The 13,326-nt window shown below is 35.5% G+C and overlaps 1 protein-coding gene across 2 annotated transcripts in view; it reads left to right on the top strand.

The window, feature by feature from the left end:
- beta-PheRS (phenylalanine--tRNA ligase beta subunit) overlaps positions 1–13,326 on the top strand; it is a 212,810-nt gene that overhangs the window by 15,587 nt on the left and 183,897 nt on the right. For both annotated transcript variants that reach the window (XM_072529913.1, XM_072529912.1), the window contains exon 3: positions 3,509–3,669. In XM_072529913.1, coding sequence (XP_072386014.1) covers positions 3,509–3,669 — 161 coding nt within the window. The remainder of the gene's footprint in view (positions 1–3,508; positions 3,670–13,326) is intronic.

Here is a 13,326-nt window from a genome sequence, read left to right as displayed (position 1 = left end):
TCCTTGAAATGTGTCAAATTCTAAAACATCCATCGTTCCCAAATAAGAGAACCGACATCGACAACTTGAGCCAGACATATCACTCTCTCATCATACAAAACAAATAAAAAAAATCCCTTACAAGACAGTAACTTCATTCCCATTCTTCTTTCCATTTTTTTTTGTTTGCTTGTTTTTTAAAGAAAAAGGAATAAATAAATCATCATTTTGGCTTTACAACCCTGTGTGGGTCCTAGCCTCCCCAAGAATTTTTCTCCAGTCGTCCCTATCCATCGCCTTCCTCCGCCAAGCACGTATTTCCATATTTCTCATGTCTTCATCGATGTTATCTAGGAATCTTGTTCTGGGTCTTCCTCTTCTTCTTTGACCAATAGGTCTATCAAGGAGCGTTTTTCTAGCTGGGTCGGTTTGCTCCATCCGCATTACATGGCCTACCCACCTCAGACGTCCTATCTTTATGTGTTTTACGATATCTGGTTCCTGGTATATCCTATAGAGTTCGAAGTTGTATCGTCTTCTCCAGACACAATTTTCATTTACCGCTCCATAGATGCGCCTTAGTATTTTTCTTTCGAAACATCCTAACATATTTTCATTGCTGTTTGTTAAAGTCCAGGTTTCTGAGCCATATGTTAGGACTGGGCGTATTATTGTTTTGTAGAGTTTTACTTTTGTATTTCTTGATATAACTGTAGATTTAAAAAGGAGATTAAGCCCAAAATAGCATCTATTAGCCGTGCAAATTCTGCGGTAGTGTCATTTTCAGTATTGACGAGCGTTCCCAGGTATACAAATTCGTTAACTGCTTCGATGACGTCATTTTCTATAACAAGTGGCCGTAGTGTTTGTGGTTGCGTACCTATTTTCATGTATTTTGTTTTATTGGTGTTTATTATTAAACCCATTTTTGTAGCCGCTTCCTTTAATGCTACGTACGCCTCTCGTGCTGCGTTTTCCGTTCTCCCAACAATATTGATATCATCAGCATATGCTAAGATTTGCACAGATTTGTTATATATTGAACCGGTAGTTGTGATTTGTGACGTACGTATTACTTTTTCCAGAGCTAGATTGAATAGTATACAGGAGAGTGGGTCTCCCTGACGTAGCCCGTTATTTGTTTTAAAAGGTTCAGAGAGTTCCCCCTGGATTCGTACTTTGCATTCAACTTTTTCAAGGGTTAGTTTGGTTAAACTTACCAACTGATTTGGTACTCCTAGGTCTATCATTGCTCTAAACAATTCTCTTCTATTTACAGAGTCGTAGGCTGCCTTGTAGTCTATAAATATGTGGTGCGTGTCTACACCGTATTCCAGTGTTTTCTCTAGAATTTGTCTCAGGGTTGAAATCTGATGAATTGTTGATTTACCACCTCTGAAACCAGCCTGGTATTGTCCTATTATTCGCTCTGCATATGGTGCCATACGATGGCATAGTATATTGGAGAATATTTTATACGGTGCATTTAGGAGCGTAATTCCTCGATGATTAGAGCATTCAAAGATATCTCCCTTTTTGTGTATGGTGCAAAGTATTCCAATATTCCAATCATTGGGAAGGGACTTCTGTATCCATATTTCTTTTATAAGCTGCTGTAGCGCTATTATGATATCGTAGCCACCTTCTTTATATAATTCCGCTGGGAGATTATCTATTCCGGGTGATTTGTTTCTGGCTAGTTTGTTTACAGCGTCTTTAACTTCCAGCATCGTTGGTGGATCCTCCTCCCTCTCGTCTGCTCCGCTTACCTCGCAGCTTTCGTCTTCCGGGTTTTCTTCTTCTTCCTCTATATTAAGTATCTGGTTAAAATATTTCGTCCATCGGTTGAGTACGTCTGTTCTTGTTGTTAAGAGATCGCCATTTAAACTTCTACATTGATTTGTGTTTGCCTTAAATTCTTTTCTGTTGATGTTAACTTTCTTATAGAATGTTCTGAATTCTTTCTCTCTGTTGAGGTTTTCTATATATTGAAGTTCCTTTTTTAAGTGGTTTCGTTTCTTCATTCTCTGTATTTTCTTTTCTTCTCTTCTCTTTGTCTGGTAATTCTCTATACTTGTTCTAGTTTGGCGGGTAAGCATTTTTGCATAGGCTTCATTTTTTTTCTGTGTTGCGTCTTTGCATTCATCGTCAAGTAAACGAAAAGATTAGTGTGGTTTGACCCTCGAAAGAGCTTAAACCAACATTCAAATGAAGCCATCGGTTAAAATTAAATGAACTAATGTTCTTACAGTTTTTCTTGTATTTTTTTTGTTTCGTTTCTCTCGTTTAGTTGTTAATCTTTAATGTTAAGTTATCGTAGAGTTTTTATAACATCTATAAAAAAACCCTACAAATTGTTTTTGTAAGTATGAACCCTATTGGTTCATATTATTATGAATTCACCCCATATTCACAAGGTTGAACTAAAAAGTTTTAGTTCAACCTTGTAAGTATTTTGTCTTTTTTGGCTCTTGATAATAATTGTAAACACAATTGAAAGCTCGAGATTAAAAAAATAGTTAACCAATAGCCCTTTTATTGACTCCAACCCATCCAAAACAGTTATATATTTGTTCCAAACGAGTCACAAGTACTTCTTTTTTCTTATATATATATATATATATATATATATATATATATATATATATATATATATATATATATATATATATATATATATAAAGATAATAAATGCATCTAAACAGATTCTTCCTCCTCTATTTCCTAACAGAAATTACACAACATTTTTTTTTTGTGTGTTCCTTACAAATCAGGTTTCTACAATTTGGTTTTCGATACTTTGTCTGAGTTTTTTCGGTTCTTCCTCTTAGGATAATGGGCACATTTATTTGATTCTTATTTTATTTCTAGAGCCTTTGCTTCATTTCGAATTCCTAAATGGTCCTTTGGTTCTTGACATGGATCTATTGTACTAAAAGATACAAATTAAAAATGGCAATGGCCTCCTAACATAATAATAATGTTTGAATGATATACCTTAAACTTACTCAAATAATAAACAAAAACATAAAAGCTTCTTTGAAATCACAAAAACGCGATTGCATGCGCAGTGAGTAGTACCTTCACATCATGACAGCATACTCACCGCCTGAAATATTCTGAAACGTTGTCATCTCATCTTATGAACGATGCTAAACGCATTCCTTTATGCTCGAGGTTATCGCATTAACTAAGACAATGCCATTGCTTATAAATAAATATGGTGAGGGATTCGCTCATAGCGCGTGTAACGGCGGTTAAGTAGTTTATACATTTAAGTAATTGTTGATTAAATGACTTTAGCCTTTTTAGGCCTTTAGTCTTTTTTTTGTAGCTTTTTCTTCTTTTTTCTTTAATCGCATTAGTTATTTGGAGTTGGAGAGAATATGACTAGAAATATAGAAAAAGGGAGACAAATAGTCAATCCATATAGGAGCTAAGCTCGCAGAATTAAATTATTATTACGTTAAGATGTAATAACTACATGAAGAAATATTAAAATTATTTTTAAAATCCAGTATTTTTATAGACAACCGAAAAACAGATGATAACAAAAGAACAAGGAGAAGATCGTCAGGTGACAGTTAATGCTTCTGAAGATGTAATATATAGGATCGATATACCAGCTAATCGTTATGATCTACTTTGTTTAGAAGGATTGGTTCAAGGAATTCTAGTATTCCAAGGAAAGTAAGTATTTACAAATACACTTTTATCCTCAATATATCATCTGTGTAAAGGCCAATTATTTTAACCTTCAAATTTCTCAAAATATTTTTTTGTTTTTTCGATAGATAGACACCTTTTTCATTAGACAGGCCATTCACGTTCCGACTAGTGGTCCAACTTCTGCAGTTGGATCTGAAATCGGACCGGGAGTGGGCTGGTTGGATTAGTTGGACAACTAGTGGTACGAGCCGGAACATCTAGTGGGACGACTTGAAGGTCCGACTTCCGACTGGCGACGAAGTCAGAGCGTGAATGATGATAAAGTTGGAAATCGGATGACAGGTCGGATCGAAAATTTCCTCGGTCAGTTAACCTTCGGCACCTGTTATGTATGAGATTTCTATGAATTACTTTACGCAAAGATCCCTAGTTCTCAAATTATTAATAGAAAATAAACTTTCAATTGCACGAAAATTACCATTATTAATATACACGATTCTTAATCATCATCTACTTTTTGTTAGGGCAAATCATTTTTCTTTCTGTAGATCTATTTCGGACAGTCCCACACAGGTACAATTTCCAACACTTCGGATTGGCTACAGAAGAATTATCAACAAACAACGAAAATTAAATCATAGTTGTAGCAAAGATCACTAGTTCGCAAATAAATAATAGAAAATAATTTTCAATTGCACGAAAAATTATTCCTATTAAAAATATACGACACACACACACACAACAAAATAAATCCCAGCTCCAGTTTAAAACAAGTTTTTATTTCTTTCTAAAATAGAATATACCTACACAAATCCTTAAAAACTATAATTTTTTCCTACGTCTTAAAAAGTCATAAAAATCAAGAGTCGAAAAAATTAATTAGTACAGCCCTAGACAAATAACTAGCGAAACGAAACCTAATTTTTAAACATACATATCGGCCGATTATTAACTCATTCTAACGCCAACTTTCGTATCTACTGCACGCCTTTCGTAATGAACAGTGAAGGAATTTCCGAATTTATCGATGTTTACAGAGATAATCTCTGTTTGTGTCATAGCGGTAGTGCTTTATACGCGAACCGAAATGCGCAAAAAACTGCCCAACAACAGCTGCTGAATGTTATATTGAAGTACGAAAACACTGTCAATGTAGCTTCTGTGCGTAAAAAAATTGACTCTCTACGTTCTATCTTCTTCAGAGAATATAAAAAAGTTCAAGTGAGTGAAAGTGGAACTGGTACCGGAGCAGACGAAGTGTATGTGCCTAATTGGGTGCACTACAATGAATTGAGCTTTTTGGCAGAAGTGCAGAGGCCAGCCAGAGCAGGCACCGATTCTTTAGATATACCTCCATTCTCTGAATCCAGCCTAACGACCATTTTGAGCGATCCGAAGGAGAACGATGGGGAGGAGACGGAAGATTGTGAGCAGATTGCAGAAAAAGTGAGTAACTACATACCAATACGTAATAATAGTTGATTGATATTTCAATATTTTTTAATTCATAACCATTCCAAATTTTGGCCACCTCATTTGCACAAACAGTCAATTGGTATCTATTCACGGTTTCTGTGGTACAATACGAGTATAATATAATTTTTTGACAATTATTCGTTTCTGAAGGCTGAACTCGGAGAACCGTGAATTTTTTCCAATAATTGTTTATAATAAAAAACCTCAGACATTAAATTTTAAACAAATTGTGTTCCGATATAATTTTATCTATTATCAACTGTTTTTTAATCATATTAGAAAAACAGTCCATTGTTATTTTTTATGTTTACTGCGGTACGATACGAGTATAATACAATTTATTTACATATAATAGCGTACATTTATAATGGGAATGTAATGTTTAATAATTGCATTATCCGTTATCCAACGTGTGCTTCAACCATACGCTGCTGAAAGTTAACACTTCCTTGGTGTAGAAAGTAGTTTTTAAAGGGCTCTCGTACTTCGCGTCCACTGGTACACCATGGCTGATTATGTCCTTATAATGGCGTCAGTGCATTACCTGACAATTCTCCAGGTACTATAGACCCTTCTTCAATAATTCACGAATCAAACTTTGCTGAGTGATACAGCCACCACTATTCCGTACCAAGAAGTTGTGAAGTACACAACTTGCTAGCACAATAGCGTCACTGATGTTCAAAGCGGTGTGGTAAAGTCTGAATCGTGATGTCAAAATCCCGAATACATTCTCTACCACTCTTTTTGATCGGGAAAGCCTGTAGTTGAAAACTTTTTGTTCATAGGTAGCCAGATTATGAGGATAGGGTTTCATTATCTTTGTCGAAATAGCAAATACAGAGTCCCCTAAGAACACAAATGAGGTTGCTTTCGTTGAACTGGGAAGCGTGGTGAGAGGGGGGAGATTTAATTTTCCTTGAGTCATCAGCTCGTAGAACTTGCTTTGCCTGAAAACTGTGGGATCCGCTACTCGTCCATTAGTGCCAGTGTGAACATATATTATTTCATAATTGTTATCGACTATAGAGAACAACACTACACTAAAAAATTTTTTGTAGTTATAATAGTCAGAACCGCTTTGCTCAGGCTTAACTATTCTCACGTGTTTACCATCCATTGCGCCAAGCGCATGAGAAAAATTTCACTTTGATGCAAAATTTTCACTCACCTCTTTCTATTCTTCCTGAGTGCTCAGCAACTGAAACAAAAGAATAAACAACTCTGAATCTGTTGAATATTGATACGGTAAAATTAGCATAGGTACCTAAAACATAATTCAGAAAATACCTAGATATTTATAGCATTCAATAACAGTTAGGTGACTATTTCTATCTACCAGTAATGTACGCAATAAAATAAAATATAATTCAAAGAAACCGTTATGGAATAATTTGTTTTTACTTTTCAATTGTTGCAGGTAGATAATGATTTTCGACCCCCACCACCGAAAGTTGCGAAAAAACGGATGTCTGTTCAGAAGCAACTCATTGTAGCTGCTCAAAAACTCGCAGAAGTACCAGCTGTTGCACCTCCGAACAAGTGGGAGTCTTGTGGTTTATCAGTGGCAGGGGATCTCCAAATGCTGACAGATATTAAACAGCAAGCGATTGCTCACAAAATAATTTAGGAAGCGATTTTTGGGCTAAAATGGTACGGCGAACTGAAGAATCTAGTATTTCGTTGGCAGATTCAACCTCACCGATTCCCACAACGTCTGCTGCTTCATCTTCGTACCACATGCCCTTTTTTCAGCCACCCTCTACATATGCTCGCGACCCAAGAAGTGATAGCGATTCAAGCCAGAATTATTACCCATCCCATTCATATTACCCAACCGAACCATCGAACATTCCATCAGCCGACGCCACCCCACAGGACGAGTATGTAGTTTTTAGAAAAAAATCGGTTGCCTGTAAAGTCGGTTTTACGGGCGAAGATTTTACGTGACAACGTCTTTTTTATATATTATTTTATATATTATATATTATTATATTATTATTTTATATATTATTTATATTTTATATATTATATTTTTATATATTATTTTATATATTATTTATTTTATATTATATTATTGATCTTATTATTTTCTACAAAATTTATTTGAAAATTTTTTCGATATATCAATTAGTTGCGGAGATATCGATCATTGAAGTTATTGTTTGCTACCAGTATTTTATATATTTATTTTTTTCAGTTATAAAAAATTACTATTTCCAATTGTGTCTACCAAGTATGGCCACATGTATGTGCCTACATATTAAATAATAATAAGTACAGATAATGTTATGTGACGTTCACTTCTGATTATATATATTTTAATATTTTTAATTTTAAAGAATCAATTTGAAAATCGAAACACTTATTCAGATCGAAGGTTCAAATTTTTGCTAAATAAATTTGAAATTAATTAAAATTTGTAAATGTAAATGGTAAAGTTGAAAATTAAAACATTTACTAAAATTGGAATTTGAAATTCTTGCTAAACACAGTTAAATTCTAACTCCGCGCGTGGTGATTGGTCGGTTTAGTTCGTTTGTTTGGTCGCCCTGTTTTGACAGGTTAGAAGTTATAATTTGTTATTTTAAATGTTTGACTAGCAATACGCGCTGTTTCTTCTCAATCGACTGAATTACGATTGATTGCAGAGTGATTTAAACTAATAATTTACTTAACACTATCAACATTTGTCAATAGTATGACATAACCTATAAACTCAGTTTCTCAACTTTTGTGTCAATCTAACAATTAATCAATCAATCATAGTTTACGATAATGAAATATTAGTGTACAATTATTTACCTTTATTGTTGTAGTTGTTGTAAATGACGAATCTAAGCACTCCACATTTTCACTACAGACACAGCTGACGATACTTTCAACGATTTTCTACTTTAGCGATTCAACGCGCCTAATTCTCTAGTGCCGCGCGCAGCGGACCGATCATGTTTGAGTGGGAGAGAGACGCAAGGCATTCGCCGGTCCGGCGGGCCTCTCTCTCGTTAGGCGACTCACTGTAACAGACGTGAGCGGGCGTTACACTTTTTCTTAAATGACTCCAAGCCACAACCTAATTTAAGACGTTGTCACGTCAAAAATGGAGTGTATATAATATGTCAATATTGATGTTAAAACGTGTACATAATATACTGCTATTAAAATTATCACCCATCTGAGTTAATATTAGTACTGTCCAGATTTAGCCATACGGCTCACACTCCCTCTAAGGGGAAAATTCACTCATCCCAGATACCTACGGTATCAAAAGGATTGAGCTCTGGTGGGATTCTTTCCATGTTATCGAGTCGTAAGTGACTTGGTACGTCGGTGTATCTCCCAAAAATTTTCGCAGGCATCTGGACGTCGAAAGTAGCACAGCTTTCTGCATGATCTTATATAGATGTTCATTTAGACCCAGCTTTTTTATGTTTTCTAGGAGGTTCTTCGGGATGACTCCAGTGGTAGAAAGAATAATAGGTATCGTCTGGGTACTTTCCATTCTCCATTGTCTCCTTATTTGTATTTCCAGATCTCTGTACTTGGGGATCTTTTCATTATACTTAACACGCAGATTATTGTTGTTAGGTATCGCCACATCGATTAGTGTTGTTTGTCTTGTTAGTTTATTAACTAGCACGAGATCTGGTCTATTATGTGCTACAGTTTGTTCTGTGAGCACAGTGCGATTACAGTATAGCTTGTAGTTGTCATTCTCAAGCATACTCTCAGGAACGTATTGATAATATGGGAGATGGTTTGTTTGTAGAAGTCCCAGTTTAAAAGCTATCTCTTGATGGAGGATCTTCCTTACTGAGTCATGCCGTTCCTTATATTCAGTTGCAGCAAATGTCTGGCAGCCCCCGGTAAGATGTTGGATAGTTTCTTGGGTTTGACATCCATATCGGCATTTGTCGTTTTGGATCTGAGGGTCTTTGACAATATATTTCAGGTAATTTTTGGTTGGTATAACCTGATCCTGAATGGCGAGTAATGAACCTTCTGTTTCTGGGAACATCTTTCCTGATGTCAGATAATAGTTCGACGCTATATTGTCGACATAGTCCTGACTGACCTCATTCGGATGTCGCCCGTGCAGAGGTTTACCCATCCAGATGCGCATTTTTTCTTTTTCGTTCTTAGTAAGATGGTTTATGCTCATTTCTTGTTCCCTCAGTTTGATCGGTGTTGTGTCATCTACTGCACAAATCGCGCGATGAAGAGTAGATGTCTCCGCCTGCACCTGAAAATAAGTTTGTAAATTAGTAATCTGTTTTTCTAATTGCTCGCTTATATCAATAAGTCCTCGTCCTAAATACCGCGGTAATGTCGTTCTTTCTACTGCACTTCGAGGATGGTGTTTTTGTGCCTTTGTGAGGTGTGTTCGTACTTTTCGCTGAAGAGTTTCTATATCCGTTTTAGTCCACTTAATAATCCCAAATGAGTAGCTAAGCGCGGAAAATTCGTAGGTGTTTAATGCCTTAAACAAATTTTTACTATTAAGATGTGAGCGGAGTAGCAGTTTTACTCTTCGTATGAACTCTGATGTTAATTCGATTTTCATTTGTTTATGGTCAATTTTCCGCGCTTGCTTTACTCCTAGATATTTATACATGTCATTTTCGCCCATAGCCTCGATGTTTTGGCCATTTTGCATATCGAATCCTCCGGGCTGAACCTTTCGCTTGACTATATGTAGTACACGACATTTGTCTAACCCAAAGTGCATACTGATATCATTTGAAAACATTTCTACAGTTTGTAGCATTTGATCTAAGTGATTTCGTGTGGAAGCCATTAGTTTCAGCTTCGCCACTACAGTATTGTTGTTTTTACTGCTAAAACCTGAGTCAGTGGAGTTCAATAGCTGGGATAGTGGGTTAATCGCTAGACAGAACCACAATGGACTCAGCGAGTCTCCTTGGAATATGCCGCGGTTAATTGCGATATTTTCCGTTTCGATATTGCTTTCACCAGGTATTTGGAGGTGAATTTTAGTCTTCCAATCTGTCATTATATGTCTTAAAAAGGTCACTATATTATCATCGACTTTATATATTCTTAATATATCTACCATCTATCTATCATTTATGCGGCACTGAGTCAAAGGCTTTCTTGTAGTCAATAAAGGCAGTGAAGAGGTTCCTTTTTTTTATGTATGCCTGGTTAGAAATGACTGAATCGATAATAAGTTGTTCTTTGCAACCCATGGAACCCTTAGCGCATCCTTTCTGTTGAGGTTCTATGATATTGTTTAGAGCGCAGTGTTGGTAGATACGCTGGGCTACACAGGATGTGACCAATTTGTACAGAGTTGGAAGACACGTAATTGGCCGGTACTTGGCTGGATCTTGGGTATTATTTTGATCCATCGGTATTAAATAAGTTGTTCCCTGAGTTAGGAATGATGGTATTTCCTGCGGATTAGAAATAACACGATTAATTAGTGTTGACAAGCACTCATGAGCACTCCAGAACTTCTTAAGCCATAAGTTTTGAACTCCGTCTGGTCCAGGAGATTTCCAGTTATGAAGCTCTTTGATGATATTAGAGACTTCTTCTGTGGTGAAGGGTTCATAGACAGTTGTACGGTAGTGTTGACAGCTGTGCGTCGTATCTTCTATCCATCCAGCATTGGTGTTAAGAGCAGCTGGTGTGGAAATTTGATTTCCCCAACTGTTTTTTAGTACTGTTTTTAGTGTTTTAGTTTTAGTGTTTTTAGTACTGTTATTATTATCACCATTGCATTATTATTATTATTTGTATTAGGCCCTTATATGACTTACCTTCATATATTCAGATTGAAGAACTTGATAACTAGCCCTACAAGTTGCTGGTATCACCTTTCCCAATAGTTGTGGAGATATTTTACAGCTGAACTTCAGATCATCAAATGACCTTCCAGTGGCCAGAAAGCGTAAAGTTGCTACAAGGCGTTGTTCAGTACTGACACATTCACGCATGACGGTATCTTTTTTGGAAATGAGTGCACCAACTTTTTCCAGCAACAGCGAAAAAGTGAAGTTGTCCATTCTGAGGAAATTTTTGTAATCATCCTCATCAATGACATTGAGCAATTTCGTGTCACAATAGTTCACACGATCAACGAATAATTTTTATTTTATAAGCCATTTTATTTTGCCTCTTGCACTAACTCATCATAAGGTAAATAATTACAAGGTAAAATAAAAAAACAAGTATAAATTACATTAGCAAAAACAAGTAAGTATAGAAAACCAGTATAAGTCACATAAAAAATATAAGTATATTAAAATACTAAGCAAGATAATATCTTGTCTGCACGTGACAATTTTTATTAAAAAACAAAGAATAGAAAAAAATTAGAGGCCGAAACTTTCCAATAAAAAATGGTGAAAAATATGTAATTGTAACATGATTCATGATCTTAACCGGAAAGTTTTAAAGTTAAAATTCTACTTAACTACATGGACGAACGAGAGGGATTCCTGTATTTGATATTAAACATTCGGAACCAAGCCATGTACTAAGTTGTTAATCAGTTTTTTTTTGCTCTAATGTGTTTTATTCGTCCGTTTCCTTTGAACATACTTAAATAGGAATAATTTAAAGAAAAAAAAAACAATATATAACTAAAAACTTTAATTTTAAACCTATCATGTCGTTTACTTCACAAATGCAAGGTAGCTCATGTTATGTAAAAAAGAACAATAAAAACGTGATTTGACACTCCGGGAGTGACCGGAAAGGGAAACCATAGCTTTCTTATCGCTTACGCACGAAGCGATGGTTTTTAATTTAATTTATTTTATTTATTTTATTGGTACTAATAAATTTAATCAAATTGATCACATATTAATATCTAAGCGGTGGGCAACCTCCGTAACAGATGTTAGAACATATAGAGGCGCAAATTGCGATTCGGACCATTTCTTGGTTATATCGAAAATAAAACAAAGAATATCAATGGTAAGAAAAGAGAAAGGCGCCAAACAAAGAAAATGGAATGCATATATGTTTAAAAATCCTAAAAAGAAGAATGAGTACCAGCAGAAAATAAAAGTAATATTAAATGAAAGAGGAGAACAAAACAACATTGAAGAAGAATGGAATATCATCAAAACGACAATTACAAATATGGCAAAGGAAACATTAGGTGAAACCTCAAGCCAAAGAAACGAGGAATGGTTTGACCAAGATTGCCAACAAGTAATAAATAGCAAAAATATAGCTAGACAGATGACAAAAGAGAGTTAAGACAGCTAGACAAAAGCAATGAAAGAATTTAATATACCAACACAACTAATAGAACTGATAAAAGAATCTCTAAAAGTAGAAAGTAGAATCCGGATACAAAATGAATTAACGGAAACAATAGATGTGAAAAAGGGACTACGACAGGGAGACGCTCTATCATGCATCTTGTTCAACATCGTGCTCGAGAAAATACTGAGGGACACAACAGTCAATACACGAGGAACAATCATTAATAAAAGCGTGCAAATACTAGCATTTGCAGATGATGTTGACATAATCGCAAGATCAAGAAGAGAAATGATAGAGGCATACGACCAAATAGAACGAGCTGCACAAAATAGTGGTCTTAAAATCAATCAGACCAAAACAAAATATATGCAGGTAAGAAAAAACGCAGAAATAAGGCAGCCACAAAATATAACAATAGGAGAATACAACATAGAGGAGGTAAAAAACTTTATATACTTGGGATCCCTAGTCACGTCTGATAATAACGTTACGGAGGAAGTGAAGAGGCGAATATTTATTGCAAATAAATGTTACCATGGCTTAATTAGACACCTAAGATCAGATAACGTCGCAAGAAAGACAAAATGCCAAATATATAAAACCCTAATAAGACCGGTACTCACATATGGCTCAGAAACCTGGACACTTACTAAAAGAGAGGAAACGTTGTTAGCCACCTTCGAAAGAAAAATCTTACGACACATATATAAGGGCACAAAAGAAAACGGAATAAGGCGAAGACGATACAACTCTGAACTATAAAACAGATCGGAATGGAGAAGAATCCTAGAACAGGCCAAGACCCAAAAAGGGTTGTCGAGCCAGTGATGATGATGATAGCTAGACAGAAATGTCTACAAAGGGATTCCCGATCGAATAGAAAGGCATATGAAGAACTCAGAAAAGATGCAAAGAAAATATGCAGAAGGAAAAAGAGAGAAATGTTGAATAGAAAAA

The sequence above is a fragment of the Diabrotica undecimpunctata genome, chromosome 4, assembly GCF_040954645.1.
Source record: "Diabrotica undecimpunctata isolate CICGRU chromosome 4, icDiaUnde3, whole genome shotgun sequence".
In the NCBI taxonomy this organism is placed as follows: domain Eukaryota; kingdom Metazoa; phylum Arthropoda; class Insecta; order Coleoptera; family Chrysomelidae; genus Diabrotica; species Diabrotica undecimpunctata.
This window is presented reverse-complemented; position numbering and strand designations above follow the sequence as displayed.